The 24,893-nt window shown below is 40.7% G+C and overlaps 1 protein-coding gene across 3 annotated transcripts in view; it reads left to right on the top strand.

The window, feature by feature from the left end:
* ap3b1a (adaptor related protein complex 3 subunit beta 1a) overlaps positions 1-24,893 on the top strand; it is a 325,597-nt gene that overhangs the window by 145,019 nt on the left and 155,685 nt on the right. For all 3 annotated transcript variants that reach the window (XR_013579525.1, XM_078563182.1, XM_078563190.1), the window contains exons 10-15: positions 2,616-2,670; positions 2,780-2,851; positions 7,768-7,830; positions 8,517-8,649; positions 21,567-21,676; positions 23,899-24,075. Coding sequence is in view for 2 of the 3 variants with exons in the window: in XM_078563182.1 (XP_078419308.1) it covers positions 2,616-2,670; positions 2,780-2,851; positions 7,768-7,830; positions 8,517-8,649; positions 21,567-21,676; positions 23,899-24,075 (610 nt within the window). In the remaining variant the exon portion in view is untranslated. The remainder of the gene's footprint in view (positions 1-2,615; positions 2,671-2,779; positions 2,852-7,767; positions 7,831-8,516; positions 8,650-21,566; positions 21,677-23,898; positions 24,076-24,893) is intronic.

Here is a 24,893-nt window from a genome sequence, read left to right on the forward strand (position 1 = left end):
GAGCTTTTGGCCCAGGTGTTTTCTGTAGTCCTGCTCAGGCGTTTAACTCTGCCTCATCTGGTAGAAATTGCACAGTTTAGTCACATAGTTTGGGAAGTCCCTTGGCTCAATCCCTAGTCTTTGCTGAGGTAACAAATCTCGGTTGGATAAAAGCAAAATACTGCAGATGCTGGAGATCTGAAATAAAATCAAAGTGCTAGAAAAACTCAGGTCTGACAGTATCTGTGCAGAGAGAAATTGAGTTAATGTTTTGACTGCGATTTGACTCTCCGTTGGAATGGTGGTAAGGTGACTGGAATTGGCTCTGGGATCCTGGAATAGGGAAGGATCTATCAATGAGTTGCCTCTGCTGATTGCTATGAAGTTTGTGTCATGAAGCTATTAATGTATATGACATTGGAAATTATTTTTTTTAAATAGAGCTTTAGTCTGTGTGTGTGTGTGTGTTAATTGGATTAAAGCCAGCTCATCTGGGTGCTTTGATGTTTGGTAGTTTTGAGATGTAAACAGAGTTAAAGAGTACATTTGTATTTTGTTGAATAGAGCATTCAAGAAGGGGAGTGAAATTTTGCACCCAGCTTGGAGAGACCAAGCAATGTTTATATTACTAATAAAATTGGCACTATGAAATGGGTTTTATTGTTAGAAGAGGTAGCGTTCAAAGGGCCTGGTGATAAAATAAGAATTTGCATTCAAAGGGCAGGCTGGTTATAACCTGAGGAGTTTGTGTGTGAAAGACAGAGACATGTGAAATCAAAGCCTGTAAGCCTACAGCTGTCTGCAAAGGAACCAAATTGAATGGAATGGAACCTCATTTTGAATTCATAAGGTGAAAATGCTTTGCCTGGTGTCTGGTTAAGTCTATTTGTTATTGTTGTATTAGTTTTTCTTATTCATTCACGGGATGTGGGCTTCGCAGGCTGGGCCAGCATTTATTGCCCATCCCTAGTTGTCCTTGAGAAGGTAGTGGTGAGCTGCCTTCTTGAACCGCTGCAGTCCATGTGGTGTAGGTACACCCACAGTGCTGTTAGGAAGGGAGTTCCAGGATTTTGACCCAGCGACAGTGAAGGAATGGTGATATATTTCCAAGCCAGGATGGTGAGTGACTTGGAGGGGAGCTTCTAGGTGGTGGTGTTCCCATCTATCTGCTGTCCTTGCCCTTTTAGGTGGTAGTGGTCGTGGGTTTGGAAGGTGGAGATTAATTTGGGAATTTATTAGAAGTTATGATAGTAATTTGTAGCCATGTGTATGTTTAATTCGTTTTAAATTAATAAATATCTCATGTAGTTTGATATTAAAAAAAAACCTCTTGAGAACCGGTGGTCTTATTCGTGAATTTAGAGCTGCAACTCAATACATATCAATTGAAAGTATGGGTTATAACAGTTGTTTAAAGTTTCCCTCTGGGATTTTAGATAACTCAACCTTTAAAAACTGCTGTGTCATAACACTAGAAATGTCCATCAGTGGATCTCAGATGAGGACAGGATCAAGTTAGTTTGTGGAACTCCCCATTCTTGTTTGAGTGACATTGGAGGTAGAGTTCAGTGTAACTGAACCTTTTTACTTCTAAGCGGCCCTAGTCACTTTAATAGGAGTTGACACTTGGGACTCATTTGGGACTGATTTGTAGTACCCAAACACACAAAACCCTCTTCTTTTGGAGTGTGATGCACGTTCCTGGGGGGGGTTACCTTTGACTAGAAACTTAACTGGACCAACAAGAGCAGGTCAGAGGCTTGAAATTCTATGGCGAGTAACTCAATTCCTGACTCGCCAAAGCCTGTCCACCATCTACAAGGGACAAGTCAGGAGTGTGATAGAATACTATCCACCTCCTTGGATGAGAGTTCAACACCATCCAGGACAAATCAGCCCACTTGATCAGCAGCCTATCCACTATGTTCAACATTCACTTTCTCTACCACCAGCTCAGTGTGTACTATATACAAGATGCACTGAAGCAATGTGCGAAAACTTCTTTGTCAGCACCTTCCAAACCCACGACCTCTACCAATTAATAGGACAAGGGCAACAGATGCAAGTTCCCCTCCAAGCCACACACCATCTTGACTCAGAAATATATCGCAGTTCCTTCACTGTCGCTGGGTCAAAATCCTGGAACTCCCTCCCTAATAACACTGTTGGCTTACCTATACCAGATGGACTGCAACAGTTCAAGAAGGCAGTTCACCACCACCACATCAGACAATTAGGGATGAGCAACAAGGCTGGCCTCGTCAGCAATGCTCATATCCTATTTAGGAATAAAAAATTCTCAGCTAGTACTGATCCTTCCGTGGGTGGGTGGCCCAAGATTGACCCTGGGCCAGCCTGAAGTGGCATCCCTCCATTTAAAATGAATAGGGTTGCTGGAGTATACAAATTAGTCACCTAAGGAACTGTGAAAGGGAGTGAAGGTGTAAGTAGTTGCCTCTGCAGCTATTCAAAGATGGAGCTATTTACAGTTCTCTATGATGTAAACACTTTAAGAGAGAGCTGGGGGAGTGCTGTACTTTGAACAAGAAATATCTTTCCTCCTCTCCAGGCTTTCTCAAGGTATCTGTGCTTGCAATTGTTGTTCAGTAACTATGACCTTTTTCTTCAATGTGCAGGGAGGTGCAATACATTGTCTTGCAGAACGTTGCCACAATGTCAATACAAAAAAAGGTATGCTTAGATTAGTTTTGATATCGACAAAGTTGTAAATTATGGATACTTTTACATTTTTTGCTCTTTATTTGTCCTTTTTAAGAAATTTTTAAACTATCTTCCACAGGGGATGTTTGAACCATATCTGAAAAGCTTTTACGTTCGATCAACTGATCCAACACAGATAAAAATTTTGAAGGTATGGTATGTTAGTTTGCATTTACTCTGCCATTATGTCACCTTGCTTAAAATATACAATTAGAATTGAGATACTGTACCATGTACAATAAACCTAATCAATTTATGTCAATATTGAAGTGGTTATTTCCTGGCTAGAGTTGCAGACAAATCTTCTTGATGGTGAGACACTACTTGGCGTGTGTAGTGAAATGTTAAATATGAATTGAATAGTTGAAAAAAATAGCTGCTTGCCTTTATTTTTTGCAGCATTTGCTGAGCCAAGTGCACTTTAATCTATATATGGGTCTGTTTTAACTTAATCTAAAAACAAAAATCTTTTTTTTTTGGCATCGAGCTTTTTCAGTCTAGAATTGATCTATAGTTTTGGTTGCTGTATAGTTTTTATAGGAAGTATATTTTTTACCAAATCTCTTCCTTCAGCACTTTTGACCAGTTGGGAGCAGTATTTAAAATGCCTTCTGGATGGTGCTGGCAGAGAGATTTTTCCAGTCCGTGCTTTTCACTGAGACCTGCAAATGGAGTTACAAAAAGCTGCTGTCAATACAGACTTAAACAACTGCTGCTATTTGCTTTAAACCCATTAACTTAAGAGCACAAAATGTGAAAGTGGAGAAGGTAATGAGTAGCAGGCCTGCAATCTATATATTGTGAATTCTAGCCCATCTTATAATTTCCTAAAGAGAGAAATTTGCAAAGTTCACAAAGCTTATGAAGCAAAAGTCCTCGATATTTATGCAGTCTCATATTTTCATGACTCAGTACAATTAATTCTTTGAAAGTAATACCTAATATTGGCTAGAGTATTTGAGATGTAACCTCCTGTAGAAGTTTGGAAAAGATATTTCCTTGTTAATTGTGGTTCCTACATTTACACACATTTCCTTTTATCCCATTGCAATGTGCACTAAACTAGCTAACACAACCATTCATGAGTTGATCTGTTCAATCGGTACAAAATATTTTGAACATTTGAACAGTGTAATCGGCACAGAGGCACAAAATTCTTGAACTGCATTCAAGAAAACTTTTTTTAGCCAGCACGTTACAAGTCCAACGTGCAATCCTAGACTTAGTCTTAGGAAATGAAGCTGGACAAGTGGATGAAGTAGCAGTAGGTGACCGTTTTGGAGATATTGACCATAAAACAGTTAAGATTTAGCATAATTATGGAAAAGGATAAAGAGAGAACAGGAGTAAAAGTTCTAGATTGGAAGACACATTTGTTTTAAAAAGGGAGGTGACCTGGCAAAAGTGGACTGGTTACAGCTGCTTGAAGAGAAATCAGTGACAAATCAGAGACATTCAAAATCAAGATTCTATGGGCACAGGTAAGATTAAGCAGAAAAAGAGACCTTATGACAGTCACAAAAATCTTAATACTGTAGAAAGCTTAGATTATAGAAAGTACTGGGGTGAAGTAAAAAAATGTAATTAGGAAAGCAAAGAGAGGATGTGGACAAAATATCGGCAGGTAAAATCGAAGAAAACCCAAAGATGTTTTACCAGTACGTTAACAGTGAGAATAACTAAGGAAAGGGTACGGCCTATCAGAGATGTACATGGTAACTTGTGTGCTGACGCTGAAGATGTGGGCAGAGATCTTAATGAGTATTTTGTCTCTGTCTTCAATAAGGAGAGAGATGATGCAGATATTCTAGTTAAGAGGAGAAGTGTGAAATATTGGATACAATAGCATAGTGAGAGGGGATATGCTGGAGGGAATGACATCCTTGAAGATGGATAAATCACCAGGGACGGACGGATTGTATCCCAGGCTGTTAAAGGAAGCCAGGGAGGAAATAGCAGATGCTCTGAGGATCATTTTCTAAACCTCACTAGTTATAGGTGAGGTGCCAGAGGGTTGGAGATCGGTGAACGTTGCAACATTATTTAAAAAGGGTGCGAGGGATAGGCCAAATGATTATGAGCCAGGTCAGTCTGACTTCGGTGGTGGGCAAATTATTAGAATCAATTAGGTGAGACAGGATAAACTGCGACTTAGAAAGGAAAGAACTTATCAGGGATAGTCGGTGTGGTTTTGTTAGGGGAAGATCGTGTCTTAATAGAATTTGTTGAGGAAGTAACAAGGAGCATTCATGAGGATACTGTAGTGGATGTTGTCTACATGGATTTTAGTAAGACATTTGACTAGGCCCTACATGGCAGACTGGTCAGAAAAGTGAGATCCCATGGGATACAGGGGAATGTGGCAAGTTAGATCCACAATTGGCTCAGTGACATGAATCTAAGGTTCATGGCTGATGTATGTTTTTGCGAATGGAAAACGATTTCCAGTCGTGTTCGATAGGGCTCACTGTTGGGTCCCTCGTTGTTTTGTTGTATATATTAATGATTTGGACTTAAATATGGATGGCATGATTGGGAACTTTGCAGATGACACAAAAATTGGCCGTGTAGTTGATAGTGAAGAGGATCACTGTTATCTCCAGAATGAGGGGAAATGGCAAATGGAATTCAATCTGGAAAAGTGTAAGGTAATGCATTTGGGGAGGGCAAATGAAGCTACAGAATACAGAATAAATGGGAGGATATTGGGAGGAATAGAGGAAGTGAGACACCTTGGAGTGCATGTCCACAGGACTCTGAAGGTGGCAGGACAGGTGGATAAGACCATAAGACATTAGGCCATTCGGCCCATCGAGTCTGCTCCACCATTCAATCATGGCTGATAAGTTTCTCAACTCCATTCTCCCGCCTTCTCCCTGTAACCTTTGATCCCCTTACCAATCAAGAACCTATCTATCTTGGTCTTAAATACATTCAATGACCTGGCCTCCACAGCCTTCTGTGGCAATGAATTCCATAGATTCACCACTCTCTGGCTAAAGAAGTTTCTCCTCATCTCTGTTCTAAAAGGTCTTCCCTTTACTCTGAGGCTGTGCCCTCGGGTCCTAGTCTCTCCTACTAATGGAAACATCTTCCCCGCGTTCACTCTATCCAGGCCTTTCAGTATTCTGTAAATTTCAATCAGATCCCCCCTCATCCTTCTAAACTCCATCGAGTATAGACCCAGAATCCTCAAACGTTCCTCATACGTTAAGCCTTTCATTCCAGGGATCATTCTCGTGAACCTCCTCTGGACCCTCTCCAGGGCCAGCACATCCTTCCTGAGATACAGGGCCCAAAATTGCTCACAATGTTCTAAATGTGGTCTGACCAGAGCCTTATAAAGCCTCAGCAGCACATCCCTGCTTTTATATTCTAGTCCTCTCGAAATAAATGCCAACATTGCATTTGCCTTCCTAACGACCGCGTCAACCTGCAAGTTAACCTTAAGAGAATCCTGGACTAGGACTCCCAAGTCCCTTTGCACTCCAGATTTCTAAATTCTCTCCCCATTTAGAAAATAGTCTATGCCTCTATTCTTCCTACCAAAGTGCATGACTTCACACTTCCCCACATTATATTCTATCTGCCACTTCTTTGCCCATTCTCCTAACCTGTCCCAATCCTTCTGCAGCCTCCCCGCCTCCTCAATACTACCTGTCCCTCCACCTATCTTTGTATCATCTACAAACTTAGCCAGGATGCCCTCAGTTCCTTCATCTAGATCATTAATGTATAAAGTGAAAAGTTGTGGTCCCAACACTGACCCCTGCGGAACTCCACTAGTCACTGGCTGCCATCCTGAGAAGGACCCCCTTATCCCCACTCTCTGCCTCCTGCCAGACAGCCAATCTTCTATCCATGCTAGTACCTTGCCTCTAACACCATGGGCTCTTATCTTACTGAGCAGCCTCCTGTGCAGCACCTTGTCAAAGGCCTTCTGGAAGTCCAAGTAGATAACATCCATTGGCTCTCCTTTGTCTAACCTACTCGTTACCACCTCAAAGAATTTTAACAGATTTGTCAGGCATGACCTCCCCTTGATGAAACCATGCTGACTTTGCTCAATTTTACCATGCATTTCCAAGTATAAGGTGGTAAAGAAAGCATGTGGAATGATTTCCTTTATTGGACGAGGCATTGAATATATTAAAAAAAAGCAGGGATGTAATGATGGAACTGCATAAAATGCTGGTTAGGCCACAGCTGGAATTTTGTGCACAGCTCTGGTCGCCACATTACAGGAAGGACATAATTGCTCTAGAGAGAGAGTGCAGAGGAGGTTTACAAGAATATATTGCCAGGGCTTGAAAATTGCAGATATGAGCAAATATTGGATAGGCTGGATTGTTTTCCTTGGAACCGAGGAAGCTGAGGGATGACCTGATTGAGGTGTACAATGTTGAGAGGCCGAGATATAGTAGACAGTATGCCCCGTTTCCCCTAACGGACTGGTCAATTACCAGTGGGCACAGATTTTAAGGTGATTTAAGGATTAGAGGGGACATGAGGAAAAACGTCTTCACCCAGAGGGTGGTGGGTGTTTGGAATTTGCTGCCTGGTTTGGTGGTGGAGGCAGAAACCCTAACTCTTTTAAGGTACTTGAATCTACACCTGAAGTGCTGTAACCTGCAAGGCTATGGACCGGGTGCTGGAAGGTGGGATTACAATGCTCAGCTAGTTGTTAATTTTCTTTTTTGGCTGACGCACACACGATGAATGGCCCCTTTTTCCATGCTGTAATTTTTCTATGGTTCTATTGTTCTAAGTAGTACTGCTCTTTAATGATTCTATTATGAACAGTGGGAACCCAGCTCTTTTCAGGGTGCTGGTAATCACTATTCTCTATCTCCCTCTACTGACACCTGGTCTTCTAAGAAAATAAGTAAGCCAGTTAAAAGAAAATGCTGAATTTAATTTGTTTTTCATTTACTATTAAGTGTTGTATGTAATTTATTTTTGCAACCAGCAGAGTATTTGTGATTTTTGCCCTTTGGATTTATATCAATGGTCAGAGCTCTTTTTGTTGTTCCTTGAGCGATGAAGATATTTTATTTTTGTATACAGCTTGAGATTCTGACAAGTCTGACCAATGAAACCAACATTTCTGTCGTGCTACGAGAGTTTCAGGTGGGTCCAATAACAGTCACTGCCTGATTTGACTGATACAAATGTTCCTTATCACTGAATTCTTAATATTTTGTTAGGGATACAGGTCATATATACAGTACGTAGAATTCTCACCATTTATGTAACATAGTTGAATTCCTACAGCCTGATTTAAATGGAGCAGTTTGTAATAGTTGCAGGTAAAGAAGGTGATTTACATCCTGTACATCTGTGCGCCATTCCCCAGTGAATGACAAAACAAGTGATCTGTTCTCGGGTCTCTGCAGTGCTGTTCTTGAAATGACTAGTAAATGGTGTGCAAAAATTAAGCGTATCCATAACTATAGATTTCAGGTGGGGTTAAGATCAGGTATCACACCTCTGTTCGTTGCATCCATATGACGACTTGAGAACAGGAAATTGCAGATGTGCCACCACATCCTGCCACTTGGTGGCAGTGTGTCAATGCATTTCTGTTTGACTCAGTTATCCACCTATTGGTTATTTTTAATATTGTATTTCGCATCATCTCTCAGTACCTTAAGTTACAGCATCTAAGTCGGAATATAAAGTTGTTAATGGAACAAAGCACTTTTAAACCTACACTTACCCTATGACAAAAAATAGTTAACTAGTATGGGATACGAAGTCATGAACATAATCAGAGTAACTTGATTTTTATTTTCCCCATACCTCTTCATGCTCAGACATATGTGAAAAGTCAGGACAAGCAATTTGCTGCAGCCGCAATTCAGGCAATTGGAAGATGTGCCACCAATATTTCCGAAGTTACAGATACGTGCCTTAATGGGTTGGTGTATCTACTGTCTAACAGAGATGGTAAAACATGTTACTTTTTTCATTGTTTATGCATGTTTTCAATTTATTTGAAAAATTCTCTTTTGAATTAACTAATAATTATACATGGAAAGGGAAGCTTTTCATTAAAATTAACGAGCTGGACCATTTCCTTGAAAGAATTCAGTAAAGTTTATACTGTGACCTGATACTTTTTGACTGATTTTCAATCAAGGGATAATGTTAGCTGGCTATTCTCTCCAGTTAGGGTAGCTGGTTCTCCCTTATGCTGAAATGCATTCCTTGTGATCAAGAGCTTACTTTTACTATCCAGTGTCTAGGTGCATGATAGCATAACTCACAGGGTTCAACCAGGAGATCTCCAATACTAAATGAATTGCCTAATTGTTGCATATACCCATATGCACAAGCCAATCTTCAGAAAAGCATGCTGATAAATCCTTGAGTGAAATGAGACCATAATGTGGATTGTTGAGTTGCTTTATTTTACAGACAATCAGTGTGCAGAATAACAGTTAAATCAAATTTCACCTTCCTTTTAACTCTGATTATTTTAGCCTCCTTTTAAAGGAAATAAATAGCATGAACACTATCCTATCTAATGGGCTACATAATGCTATATTTTGATCAGCCTTGTCTCTGCATCAGACTGAGTTTTCATAAAAATACATGTTACAAACCTGAAGCAGGTCACTCAGCCCATATTTGTGTTTATCAACCATGTGAGCAACAAGATCGTGGTAGTATTCTCATCTCGGAAGGTGTTGAGTTTAAGGTTCACACCAGAGACTTAAGCACATTATCTAAACTGACACCTCAGTGCAGTACTGAGGAAATACTGCACTGCCAGAGGTGGTTATCATTGAGATGAGAGGTTATCAAAGGCAGTGTCAGCTCTCTTGGATGGCAGTCGAATATCCCATATTCGAAGAGCGGCATTAGAGTTTTTCCACCAGTGTTCTCCTGATATAGTTACCCTTTGGCCAACGTTGCTAAAGCAGATTATCTTGTCACTTATTTCGTTGCTGCTTCTGGAACCTTGTGTGTAAATTGGTTACTGTCTTTCCTACATTACAACAGTGACTACACTTCAAAAAGTGTTCAGTTAACTATAAAGGTCTTTGAGATATCCTGAGGTGGTGAAAGGTAATATGTAAAAGGCAAGTTCATTTTGTAATAACATTTACCCCCATTTCCTTTGAAGTCTTTTGCTTCTTCCATCTATGCAATTTAATCCTGAATATTGACAGTTTGTCCCTTAACCACTAACCTTGGAAGTAAATTCCACAGCCTTGCAATTCTGTAAAGATATTTTTCCTGCCGACTGTTCTAAATCCCTTACTTTCCCTTGTACTTGACCTCCTTCAACTACTGAAAATAATTTGCTTCTATGTACCATGTCCCATCCTTTCACAATTTTAAATGCTTCCAACATATTACCCTTATTCTGCATTGATCTAATGAAAAGCATACACTTTCCGAGTCTTCCTTTTTGTTTGTATTTCCTTACACCTGGCTTTGTATCCTCATTAAAGCCTCAATATTTTATCTGTAGCCTTGAGTTCAATATTGCAAATAGTTCTGAGATTTTGTATAGACGCATCATGACTTCTTGGCTCTCATATTCTAAACTCTTTATATAAAGTATAGAAGAAGCTTGACATCATCCAGGACAAAGCAGCCCACATGATTGGCACCCCTTTGTTGTGGCACAGCCAATGGTAAATGCTGAGTTGTTCAAATCCCAGAGGGAAACTTCAGACAACTGCCTCAACAATATTGTAATTTGCATGTTTTGAGAAGCGGTCTTTGAATTCAGTAGCAATAAGACCACCGAGCCTTATAGGTTTTTATAAAACTATATTAAACATTTTTAAGAGAAATGATTTTAAGCACATATGTCTCCAAATTACTACTATAATAACTTCTAAATCCCCTAATTAATCTGACTCCCGGTTACACCTCCATTAAGACAACAGTAAGACACATAGATTTTAAAAGACCCAGGCAAAGAAACATGATACCCTGAACAATCCAATTCAAAGTGAGTCTCTTATGCTCAGTTCGTTGTAGACAGCAGCTTGAGGCGTAGATGCTGAAGGCTTTTCACACTTGTTAGATCTTAAACTGCCTGTCTTTACACTCAGCCTTCTCTCCTTTATACACACTTTCCCCTTTGAATGCAAACTCCCATTGTTTCACTATGGCTGGGATTTTTCAGCCCCGTCGTGGGTGGGACCTGCCGTGAGAGATTTGGCGGCCCAGCCAAAAGTCCGTTGACTTTCGGCGGGACCGGACAATCCCAACAGCTGGCAAGGCCAGAAAATCCTCCCTGATCATAAAACTTTGCCTTAGTACCAATTTTACCAGCAATCTTCAAGAAAAATAAACATACTGTTTCTGAATTACACCTGGCTAGGTAACACATTTCACCCCTCCTTTGAGAGCAACCTAGTCTGGTTCTTTTAGACCTTCCATTCTAAACTTCCCCCATATTTACCTACGTGACATTTCAAACCTAGCTCATCTTCTAATACATCAAAGCCTTCAGACCAGCTGCCTTTAATTCAATTAAGTCTCTCTCTCTCACTCTTTCTCACGCAGTCACTCACTCACACAGACACACACACACACACACGTACCACTATTTTACAATAAATTCCAATAACATTATAATATCTTCCTGACACCTTCTACAAACATTCACTCTCTCCACCACTAATGAACAGTGGCAGCAGTGTATACCATCTACAAGACGCACTGCAGAAACTCATCAAGGCTCCTTAGAGAGCACCTTCCAAACCCACGACCGCGACCATCTAGAAGCACAAGGGCAGATGAAGAACACCAGCATCTGGAAGTTCCCCTCAAGCCACTCACCATCCTGATTTGGAAATATATCGCCGTTCCTTCACTGTCACTGGGTCAAAATCCAGGAATTTCCTCCCTATCAGCATTGTGGGTGTACCTACACCACAGGGACTGCAGCGGTTCAAGAAGGCAGCTCACCACTACTCCCTCGGGGGCAATTAGGGATGGGCAATAAATGTTGGCCTAGCCAGTGATGCCCACATCCTGTAAATGAATTTTTAAAAAAAACTAGCTTTCTTCACAGTCTGATCAAGCTGAGGTGCTGCCTTGAGAATTTGTAACCCCAGATCCCTCTACTCTTCTACTGTGCTGATCTATTCAGATTATAATGGCTACTTTTTTTTTGTACAATGCATTAGATCACACTTATTAACATTGAATTCCATCTGCCACCTTTTGAGTCAATTCCCAGTCTCATCAGTATTGCCCTGAAGCTTCCTTTGAAAGACCAAAAAATTAATTATAATTCCCTGTTTTGCTGTCATCTATCCCTGGCTAGTTTTGTCCTTCTGATCAACAGGTCCCAAGTCTTTACTTCCATGTTGTTTTCTGGTTTTCCCTGGACAGAAATTTGGTAGTTTTTCACAGACTCATATCTGACTAGCAATTGGCTGACATACCTGACAATTAAGCAAACTGTCTCCCTCCCTGGAGTGCAACACTACCAGTTAACTTCAATGCTGTATATGCAGAGATACACAGTTTCTCCCACCATCTCATGTGACTGCCTGGTGGAAGCACCTGAACTGAGATAATGAACTCTCTTGTGTCCCAGATTGTTGGGCACCAATTTCAATAGCAGCCTCTGATTATGTCCAACTCATATTTGTCTAGGTGTCACCACCCTTTTTCCAACATTTAACAGCCAGGAAGAAGCTGTATCTTGGTTGAATTAATTCTTAAAGCCCTGAACCTGAGTTCATATCATCATTTACAGACACCCAAAAGATAAGAGAGGAAAAAACTCAGATGGTCCATCGAGCCTACCCCTTGAATGATTGATTTTGAACAACCATCACCCAACTTCAAGATCTCCTGGAAGAGGCAAAGCCAAACCCAATTCAGGGTGATCAAAATCTTGAAAATTGCTCTTCTACTCCATTGAACGATCAAAGAGAATCTAGAAGAACACATTGAACATGATTTATATTATTTATTATTCCCCCTACCTTTCGTATGGTATAATTTCTGCCCCAGCCAGAAACCAGTCCAAAGGATTCAACAAACCCACATGAGCGAGAAGTTTGTTCCATAGGTCTACCAATCATCCAAGATGAGAAGAAATTTCTGACATCTAACCTCATTCTACCCCTGCACAACTGAAGTGCATCTAATTGAGATAATCTACCCTATGAACACAGTCTTGATCCTTCATTATTTTAAGCACCCTATCAGATACAGCCAGAATTTTCTCGAGCAGTAATAATTTTTTAAACTCACCTGGGTAACTGAGGTGTTTTAACATTGATATCATTCTTGTGGGCCTCCTCTGAACCGTTTCCAATTCCTCCACAACCAAGTGATTTAACAGAAATACCTCTCGTAGGTTAAATCACTAATATTGTCACATTGTGGCGATGCGAAATTTGTCTTTACAATACAAGGTACACACTGAGTGGCTCAGTGGTTTTTCGAGAATATGTTTAGTGTGTTACAATGCAGCTTACAATGGTGGCACTTACAAGCTACCTGGAAGTGACTTGCAGCCGCACCTTGCCCTCACTTCATCCTCATTAAGCCCTTTTCCATGTGTCTCTTGCCCAATGTGTTGCCTGCCACCCCAGCAACTTTGTGAAATGCAGTATGTGTAAAAGGAGTAACTGGGATATGTCCCCTGACAATGTGGATTCCCTATGTAGCGCCTTAATAGAACAGAGAGTATGAAAAGAGTTTTCTCAGAGGAGGATGAGTTGAAAAACTAGCATTTTGTACTAATGTCTGGTGGCCTAAAAGCTGGCCTAGCCAGCAACACCCACATCCCATGAATGAATTTTTAAAAAAATCTGTGCCCTTGCAGTAGAGGTCAAGCAGCCCAAGCCAAGCTGTGGGAGTAGGTAGCTTTCAGTTCTTTTTTAATTGGGAAATTGTGCACAATGCAGGAAAATCTGAAAGCACAGTGAAGGATCGTATAAATTCTTTGAACAAAATATATATGCACAGCTTGTAAAATATCTGACCCCAAAAATGACATTATCTTATTTATACCATATGTATTGTTTTAAATGCAGGCCTGATGGAGCAGAAAATTACAGAGCATTCAGTCCTGCAGCAAAATAACTAAACTAGGGTAGTTTTGTCATTTGCTCCTTGGACTGGATCACAAAGGCAAGTCTAGGGGATTAATCTAAAGCTTAATTAAACCATTAGATATTCCCTAATACTTCAGTCTTTTCGAGGCTTCACACCAATCCCCAGTGGTAGTGATTTTTTTTTTCAGTTTATGAAGGTCACCAAGAAAATCTGATGGGTTGAATAGACACTATTCCACTACTGGAAAGTGATATTAGTGCTTTTTAACGACAGCCTGCTATTTTATGAAGACTACAGCTAAACACTTACTTTACAACCTTCATGCCCTAATTGAAATTACAGGGGTAGTATACTGTAGGAGTTTAAACATGTTGCCAGAATTGTGTGATTTGAGTGTTGCTTTTCCGTTAAATTAGTAACTTCCATATGGTCTGTATCATGAAATGTTCCTTGATAACCAGCCGAGCACTGGGGAGTAGTTTTCCAAATTTCACACTCTGATTTAACAGCAGAGAAAACTGGTATAGCTTGAAAAATCAGAGTTGGTGCAGAATATTTGAACTAAAATCCTGTTCTAGGGTTTGACAGCATAAAGTTGATGTTGAATAATAATTACACGATAGACAGTGACAGCCCTATTCTTCTCATTCAACGAAGTCTCGATCAAGGCCAGCATTTTTTTTGGTCCATTCCTAATTGCCCTTGAGAAGGTGGTAGTGAACTGCTTTCTTGAACGCAACTGAATGACTTGTTAGGCCGTTTCAGAGGGCAGTTAAGAATCAACCGCATTGCTGTGATCTGGAGTCTCACACATGCCTGACAGGGAAAGGTCAGCAGATCAATGAATAACGAGGGTTTATGCAACAACCCAGTTGTTTCATATTCACCATTACTGGCTTTTACTCCAGATTTATTTAATTGTATTTAAATTCCCTGGCTGCTGTTCTGGGATTTGAGCTCATGTCTCCAAATCATTATTTCAGGCCTCTGGGTCACTAGTTCAGTACCATAACCGCTGTGCTACTCCACCCACCCACCCACCCAGAACAAGTGACCAAACAAGTGCTTGGAATTTTTAAAATATATATTTCTGCACTATTCTTGCAATGGGCATGACAATGGCAAGATCACATTTTACCGATCACTCACTCACTCACCTTGAGAAGATCTCTCATTTCCCCTTGTCAGCAGTGGCTCAGTTTGTAGCACACCTCTGAGTTCGAGGTTCAAGTTCCCCTCAGGACTTGAGCACAAAAATCAAACCTGACATTCCAGTGCAGGACTGAAGGAATGTTGTACTGTTGGAGGTGCAGTTTTTCAGTTGAGACTTTAAACTGAAAACCCCTCTGCTTTCTCAGGTGGTATTTCGAAGAGCAGGGTTATCCAGTTATGCTGTAGGTTGTTGTGGGGCTGATTCATTCTCAGAAAAGTTGACAATGGAGCAAAATACTGGTATCCCCAACAAACAGCTCCAACCCATGACTTATTTTGGAAGGAAAGTCTCTGAAGCAGCTGAAGGTGGCTTGGCTGAGGATACTTTTCAAGGAAGCTCTCATAGCGATAACTTCTGAAACTACTACCATTTTCTACTGCAATTAAAATTGCTTATTTCCTGGATGTTGCACACTGTTCTTAAAGCATTTTTCTAACACTCTGAATGTTGTACAGTTTCGTGCCTGCATACAGACCACAAATGCAGTACCTAACAAAGTTCCTTACACATTTTGCTGCATTTTGCTTCCAACATCAAGTAAAACGACCTCATGGATTTCTTGGTATTACGATTCAGATATCACATACTTGGCCAGAGCCACCATCAGGATCGACATTTATCCCGCTCCAGCCTCTTAGCTTTAGCCTCAAATTCTTCCCATTCACCAGATTCCTTTGCAACAACCCACCCTCCCCCACAGAATGAGAATTTCAGAATTGTTACAGCACGGTGGGAGGCCATTCAGCCTGCCGTGTCCGTGTCGGCTCTCTGAAGGAGCAATTCCTCAAGTGGCCTGGCTTCTCTCTCTAATCCTGCACATTCTTCATTTTCTGATAATACCCAGTTCCCTCTTGAATGCCTCGATTGACTCTGCCTCCACCGCAGTCTCAGGCAGATCTTAATCACTTGCTCTGAAAAAGTTTGTCCTCATGTCTCCATTGCTTCTTTTGCCAAGAACCTTAAATCTTATCAGTGCTTTTATTCGAAATTCACTGTCAGTTCTCTCAACCCTCTGTTCAACTCCCAACCACTGAATTGCCCTTTTTGTTTCTCCCCCACCACCCCCACATGCAAAGTTATCATTGCCTACTTTTGTTCTGGCAGTGACCCACTCCCTTTGAAACTCTCATCACTCCTTAAAATATCCCATTCTTGATCTATCGATCCCCTCCAATTATCATCCTTTTCAATTCTATCTATCCTTTTTCAAAGTCCTTGAACATGTCCTCAGCAGCATGGTTTGAATCCATTTTAATCAGGTTTCTACTTCAGTCACATCAAGGTTACCAAAGCTAACTTATGTGATTGCCACAACAGGGTATAATCCCTCTTTGCCACCCTTTGTCTCCACGATGTTGGATATAGTTAACCTCATCATCCTTTGTCTCCTCCATCATGACGCCTTTGTCTTTCTGTTCTTCTTGTCCCAACATAATCACCTTGCGGTGCAATCTATGATTGGAGATAGTTTCCTTAAATTGGACATCAGGAAGAACAAAACCCCTGGCAAAAGCTTTGCTCCTTTGCTGCTAATTCTGCCCCCATTTAGGCTGAACTAAGTGGTTGGCAACCTCGTGTTTCATTGACCCAGAGCTGAGTTTCAAACCCCAAGCCCTGAATATTACGAATGCCACTTAGTTCCACTTGTGTAGCAATCCTCTCACCTGTCCTTAGTTCACCCTTCTCTGTCGAAACATTTTTCTCTGCTTTCCTCGCCTCCAGACTAGATTTCTTTAATATATTGCTCATCAGTCTCTGACTTGCAGCCTCCAGTCTTGTTCAAAGCTCCATTCGCCACATCCTGTTCTACTTCGCCATCATTCTGTTCTGGTTGAACAGTGTTGGAAACCGTGTCCACCAACACGTCAAACATATAATACTTTATTTTGTTTAAAAATCCTTCCAAGGTCTTGACCAACCCTAATTCAAAAGTCTTCTCCAAACTTTCTCATAATCTTCTAACACTTGGTGTCACATTTGACTTAACATTTGCTACAGTCTTCAGCCAGCAGTGCCAAGTGGATGATCCATCTCTGCTTCCTCCAGAGGCCCTCAGCATCACAGATGCCAGTCTTCAGCCAATTCATTTACTCCACGTGATATCCAGAATGGCTGAAGGCACTGGATACTGCAAAGGCTATGGGCCCTGACAAAATTCCGGAAACAGTACTGAAGACTTGTGCTCCAGAACTTGCCGCGCCCCTAGCCAAGCTGTTCCAGTACAGCTGCAATGCTGACATCTACCTGGCTATGTGGAAAATTGCCCAGGTATGTCCTGCACACAAAAACCAGGACATATTCAACCCGGCCAATTGTCGCCCCATCAGTCTACTCTCGATCATCGATAAAGTAATGGAAGGGGCCAACAGTGCCATCAAGCGGCACTTGCTTAGCAATAACCTGCTCACTGATGGTTTGGGTTCCGCCAGGGCCACTCAGCTCCTGACCTCATTACAGCCTTGGCTCATGCATGGACAAAGGATCCAAACTTGTGAGGTGTGAGGGACTGCCCTTGACATCAAGGCTGCATTTGACAGTGTGGCATCAAGGAGCCCTAGCAAAACTGGAGTCAATGGGATTCAGGGGGAAAACTCTCTGCTGGTTGGAGTTATACCTAGCCCAAAGGAAGATGGTTGTGGTTGTTGGAGGCCAGTCATCTCAGCTCCAGGACATCACTGCAGGAGTTCCTCAGGGTAGTATCCTTGGCCCAACCATCTTCAGCTGCTTCATCATCATAAGGTCAGAAGTGGGGATGTTCGCTGACGATTGCACAATGTTCACCATTTGCGACTCCTTAGATACTAAAGCAGCCTATTTCCAAATGCAGCAAGACCTGGACAATATCCAGGCTTGGGCTGACAAGTGGCAAGTAACAGTCACGCTACACAAGTGTCAGACAATGACTATCTCCAACAAGAGAGAATCCAACCATTGCCCCTTGATGTTCAATGGCATTACCATCACTGAATTCCCCCACCATCAACATCCTGGGGGTTACCATTGACCAGAAACTGAACTGGACTAGCCATATAAATATTGTGGCTACAAGAGCATGTCTGAGGCTAGGAATAGTGAGACAGGTAATCCACCTCCTGACTCCCCAAAGCCTGTCCACCATCTACAAGGCTCAAGTCAGGAGTGTGATGGAATACTCCACACTTGCCTGGAGGAGTGCAGCTCCAACAACACTCAAGAAGCTTGACACCGTCCAGGACAAAACAGCCCGCTTGATTGGCACCACATCCACAAACATTCACTCCCTCCACCACCACCAACGCACAATAGCAGCATCACCAGTAGCAGTGTGCACCATCTACAAGATGCACTTCAGGAATTCACCAAGGCTCCTTCGACAGCACCTTCCAAACCCACGACCACTACCACCTCGAAGGACAAGGGCAGTAGATAGATGGAAACACCACCACCTGGAAGTTCCCCTCCAAGTCACTCAGCATCCTGACTTGGAAATATATCACCAATCCTTCACTGTCGCAGGGTCAAAACCTGGAACTCCCTTCCTAACAGCACTGTGGCTGTACCCACACCACATGGACTGTCGTGATTCAAGAAGGCAGCTCACCAGCACCTTCTCAAGGGCAAATAGGGATGGGCAATAAATGCTGGCCCAGCCAGCGAAGCTCGCATCCCGTGAATGAATTAAAAGAAATAATTCGTACCATCACTGAGGCCACCTATTTCCATCTCTGTAATATTACTCGACTTCACCCGTTTCAGCTCATCTGCTGCCGATACCCTCAGTCATTCCTTCTTTACCTCTGGACTTGTATTTTCCAACACACTCCTGGCCTCATTGTAACCTTCATTAACTTGAGGCCATCCAAATCCCTGCTGTCCTCATCTTAACTCGTACCAAGTCCTGCACCCGTCACCCTGTGCTTGCTGATCTACATCGGCTCTCTGGTCAAGTGAAGGTTTAGTTTCAAATCCCTCCATGGCCTCGCCCCTCCCTATCTTAGTAATCTGCTCCAGCCCCATGACAAACTGAACTCTTCTAATTCTGGCCCCTTGAGTATCACTAATTGCTCCACCATTGGTGGCTGCACCTTCAGTTGCCTAGGTGCTAAGCTCTGGAATAACCCCCTCTCCTTTCCCTTCCTTACCCTGCTTTCTTTTTTTTAAGAAACCCCTTAAAACTTACCTCTTTCACCAAGCTTTGGGTCATCTAACAAAGTATTTCCTTACATGGCTCAGTGTCATGCCTTGTTTTATTATGCCCCTGTGAAGCGCCTTGGGATGCTTTATTGCCTTAAAGGCACTATATAACTATACGTTGTTGTTCTGGCCCTCTGTGCTTCATTACTCCTGCTCCACGTTTGGTGGCAAACCTTCCAAGGTCCCTCACTTACTCTGACTTGCTCCCTAAACCTCTTTTCATTTTTCCTTTCCTGTCTCTTTAAAAGTTTCCTTAAAATCCATCTTTGACCAAATCCTCAGCTCTCTCATGAAAGCTCAGCTCATACTCTTTTTTTCTTCCCAAGTACGTTGGGTATTTTTCTATGGTGGATAGGTATTCAATAGTATCCTTAATGGATGAATACTTTAAGGAGAAAGAAACATGCAAGGATATGGAACAGTAGTGGGAGTCACTGGATTACTCTTCAAAAGAGCCAACGTGGACTTGATGGACCAAAAATAGTGGCCCCCTGTACCATTCTGTGATTCAATAACAAATTCTGATTGTTATTAAATCTTCCTGATATTTATTATTTTACTAAAGTCCTTGACCATGTTATCTCCCAAACCTACCCTTCTTTCCCATGATTCCCTATCTGTAGCACTGAAACAGCTGTAACCAAAATCACAAACTCTATTTTCGTTGCATATTAACCCTCCTTCTGTACTTCAATCTCTCTGCAGCCTGTGCTACAGTTTGAGCACAACATTCATCATCGCTTGTCATGCTGGTTAGGTGACATGACCCTCACTTGGATTTACGCTATCCGATCTTAGTTAAAGCTTCTGTACCAGTATCCTGTTCTTCGTCATCCCCATGATGTTCCTGAGCAACAGCAACGTGAGACATCTTCCACTTCGATGCTGATAACAGCCACATCCATCTCTTCGATTTCTCTTGACCCCTCCACTACCTGCGTGTTGTCACATTGCTTGTTTAGCATCCATATTCGGATGAGCTGCAATTTTCCCTCAACTAAACATCGAGATGACAAAAATTGTTTCCCATCCATATCACAAGCTGCATATAAACCCCCTCCCACTCCTCAGATGCTTCGGACTGTTAACAATTTTAGCTTTCTGTTTGACCCCAAACTGATGACATGACTCCCAGATGCTTTCCTTCACGAAGACTGGTGACTTTTACTTTTAATGTCACCCACCTCTAGACCAGACAATTCCAATGACTCTTTAGCTCTCTCCTTCTTGAAGAACCTTGTCCCTCGAAACAAACCTCTTTACAATGATTTTGATCACTTCTATTAATGTTTAGTCCTTTGATTTAGAATCAGTGATGCAGCACAGAAGGAGGCCATTTGGTCCATTGTGCTTGTGCCAACCCTTTTGTAGGCCTATCTTATGAACCCCACTCCTTGCTCTTTTCCCCATAGCCCTGTATTTTTTTCCCTTCTAGTAGTTATCTAATTCCCTTTTGAATGTTGTTATCGAGTCTGTTTCTACCACTCGTACATGTAGTGCATTCCAGATTATCATAACTCACTCCGTATATTAAAAAAAAATTCCTCATGTCACTTCTGATTCTTTTGCCAATCCCTAATCTCTGTTGGGGTGTTTTTTTTTATCTTAAGTGATTATAAATGCAAATTATTGTCTGTTAGTTCCTTGGTATCCCACCCAACATGTATTGCTTTTTCTATTAATACATTGAACATCTTGTTTTGTTTCAAATGGTTCGTCACACTTGATTGATACAAGATATATAGATAACCAGTTTTTCCACAGGTAGGTGAATACTTAGAAGAAGCCCAGTAACATTTCACTGCATGTCACTTTTCGTAGAAGTACTGAAGGTGCTAGATAAGCTTTTGAAATCCTTTGTTTCCATTGATAGAAGATAGCTGATTATCCCAACAACTTTTTTAGTTGCAGAAATTTCACTCCATTAACCAAACAAAGCTTGTGTAAATTTTTTAAGTGTAGGCTCTGCTTTCCTGAATACAAGACGGAATTATTGCTCAGTCCTATTCGCTTTCTCTGGTTCAAGAATTGAATGAGCATTCCAATAACAACAGCCTACCTTAACCATGACACAACAAAAATCAAAGATGTGAAAAGGCCATTTTATCAACCTAAGCTCACCCCTTGAGCAAAGCAACGCTCCCATCTTCAGATCAATAGTGGATTGATTTTCTTTGGCGCTTTTGTTCCTGATTAATACATCTAGAAAATATGCCGATTTAAAATTTGCTGTAAATAGTTTGGAAATAACTCATGGCAATAAATGTTATTATTTTTGAATTACAAATTGCTGGTGTTTGTAGTCCAATTGCATTTCACCACAAGCAAAATGTAAAGAGTCACCAGCAATGCTGGAGGTCTTACGTAGTGAATTGGTCACTCATTTCATTGAAGCCTGGTTTTATGTCAGAAATTACTTTTCATTCCACAGAAAATGTTGTTGCTGAAAGTGTAGTTGTCATTAAGAAACTACTCCAGACACAACCATCACAGCATAGTGAAATCATCAAACATATGGCCAAGCTTCTAGACAATATTACAGTAAGTATAAATTAAACAGTAATGTCAAAGGAAAACAGATGTGTTCATTTTAGCTGCTAATAACTTAAGAGTTCTCATGAATATTGGTTTTTATCACTGGCTGCTTATTACAATGTATTCCTCCATTTATGCACCTTTGGATATCTGATATATTTGAAATGCTTTCCTGATCATAAACTCAACAGATTTCACTGAATTGTAACATATGCTATTAATTCAGATATATGCTATACCCTGGTGTTACCAATGCTTGTGATTTTATTCATGGTTTATTGATTTTTGTATTTTTGTCTTAATGCATATGATTGATTCATAGGGGTAGCAGGGAGAGAGAATCTGATCCCCATTTCCTCTCATCCTGGTGATTCATATACTTTAGCACAAGTGCAAAATCAAAAAATGCAAGTGTTGGCAATTGGGTGCTTTTTTTGTTCTTTGCAGTCCTGTATCAAGCTATATTGATATATATGAAAAACTGAAGAGGGGACCCAGTACCTCCCAAGAACAGGAAGGAAATTAGTTGCATTGGTCCAAAGGACTCGGATAAGTTGTATATGCAAGCTGACAAAATAAAAAATGTATTCAATGCCATTAAACCATCCACTTCGATCTACTCCCTCCACCCCACCCCTATGTGAATGGTACAACCTGTTCTATTTATTCATTAAAAACACTAGTCAAGGTCATTTGGATCACCTAAGCTCAACACACCCAGACTCTTAACTTCCCACACAATAACATTCAATCCAATCACATTTTGTAATGTCTCTATTGTTTTTGTCTGTATTGTCCTACTTAACAGATTATTTGAAATCTTTATCCCGAACATTTATCACTTTTATTTAATTTTTTAAAATCCTCACGACCTAAAAATTTACCTTCGAGAAATTTTATTTTGTGCTTCTGATCTTATATTTCTGGCTTGATTCAATATTGAGTTTGATTGTGTTACATCATTTAATATTCTATATTTGACATTGTCCTTTTGTGGACTTGAGTTTCTCTAATCCTTCTTCATTGTTCAGTTTATACTTGAAATCAATGCTGTTGCTGTTGTTAATACTACTAAATCACATGTATATTTTATTGTGATTTAAGAATATGGACATGCAAATTCCTCTGTTCCTAGTCTCTCGCCATTAAGAAAATATTTTGGCTTGTCTTTTTCAGATCTCCCACTTCCCCACATTGAACTCCACGTCCACAGTTTTGACCACTCATTTAATCTGCTCCTTTGTAACTCCCGTTTTCATCCATACAATTCAGTGCCTTCTAACCTGGTGTCATGTTCAAATTTGCATATACAACTCTATCTTTCTTCCAAGTTTGGCATATGGAGGTTGTGTGTGGTGTTGCGTGTGTGCATACAATATAAAAGTTAAGGCCCTACTATAGATCCCTGTGGAGCACTGTGTTATGTCCCAACAATCAGGATACACATGCATTTCAAAATGTGGTAATATCTGTTTGCTTCCAGTCTGGTGGAATATTAACAGTGCTTGAATGACTCCTTTGGCAATTGCTTGGGTCTCCTTTGTGCTATTTGACCAAGGAACTTTTGTAAGTCCCTTTAACTTGTCAAGTACTTCTATCATGCTGACTTCAAAATCCTACAGGATGTTGTCAGTGCTTTCCCTTCTTGTCATTTTTTTGGTTCTATTTTAGAAGTTTAGGAGAAATCCTTGAATACATGTCCCTCAATGCTCCAATGCACTTGGGGACTGGACCTATTTTCTGTTGAAGTTTAAAAAAAATGGTAGTATGGGTTGCCTACATGCTTCCTTCATCTTTTAAAAATCTTGACCCAGGTAATCTAGCATTTGAATTGTTTTTAAAATTAGTTAATGCTGTGGATGCTTTTAGGACTTGAGTTCGCCTTATATATTTTTTTATTTTAAGCTATTGAATTTTTCTTTCCATACTGTTTCTCTTCTCTTGTGTGAAATGCTCCTTGGTCACATTTGTGTGCTTCACAAATTTAAACAGAATGTTGTATAATTTTCATGACTTATCAGGGTATTTAAGTAACTCATCAATATTTTCCAAATTAATTGTTGTACGTATAACTTTTTAAAAAAAAAATGTACTGTAATCATGTATCCTAATTAGTCTTCATGCTATACAAATTGAAAAATGCTTTCTTAAATCACTGAATCATTTATTGAGTTTGAATTTTCCTTCTCTCTCTCTCTCTCTCTCTCTCACACACCCTCTCTCTCAAGGTACCCATGGCTCGAGCAAGCATCCTTTGGCTGATAGGCGAATACTGTGAACGTGTACCAAAGATTGCACCAGATGTTCTGAGGAAAGTGGCGAAGAGCTTTACAAGTGAAGAGGAGATAGTGAAACTACAAATTCTTAATCTGGGAGCTAAACTCTACTTAACAAATCCCAAGCAGGTGAAAACTCAACAAAAGGATAGCACTTTTTCTCCACAGTCGTTTAAGATTTGAGATTGGTTTTAGATTTTTGATAGTATATTTTAAACTTTTTTGTATGTGCTTTTCCCTATTAATTTGTCACTTGCTTACAAGTTATTTGTAGCTAAAAGGAGCAAATACATATAGAATGTTAAGTGTTCACATTTAAAGTTTGAGTTGACCTATCACTGGACAGCATTGCATTATTAATCTTTTGATCAAGGCAGATTTCCTCAACCGTTCATTTTCTACTTTTGGGAGCAAAATAATTGCATAACCTCATTATGTATGAATAATGAATTGTAATGGGAGACTGACCAATGGGAATCATGGGATGCTTGGTGTAAAACTAAGCTGCTAAAACTTGCTTGTGAGACAGAGTCATATGAAAGATCTAATCAAGATAAGATGAGATCAGGGCCAGGGGAAGAGACAGAGACATATGACACTACTTAAGGAAAGATGCGATCAGGGGAATAGAGTGGGAAGATCTAATTAAAGACAAGGCAGCTGGTCAAGGAAACTTTTTGTAACTGTATAGATTGACTGCTCAAACATTGTACTATAGAACCCCTATGATTAGCCTTGAGAGTGTGGGGCTGCTCCTTGTATGCTGGTAATAAAGATCACTCGTTTGAACAAGACATCTGACTCTCAAGGCATTTTTGGGCACGGGGCAAACCCTCACACTTTCAGAATGAACATGCAAGAGAATTTGCAAATGTATGTGAACCATTGCTGCAAGTCTCTGTTAGAGTATATGACTTGTGGGAAGAATGGACTTGATGGGTGAAACG

The sequence above is a fragment of the Cetorhinus maximus genome, chromosome 2 (genome assembly GCF_964194155.1).
Source record: "Cetorhinus maximus chromosome 2, sCetMax3.hap1.1, whole genome shotgun sequence".
Taxonomy (NCBI): domain Eukaryota; kingdom Metazoa; phylum Chordata; class Chondrichthyes; order Lamniformes; family Cetorhinidae; genus Cetorhinus; species Cetorhinus maximus.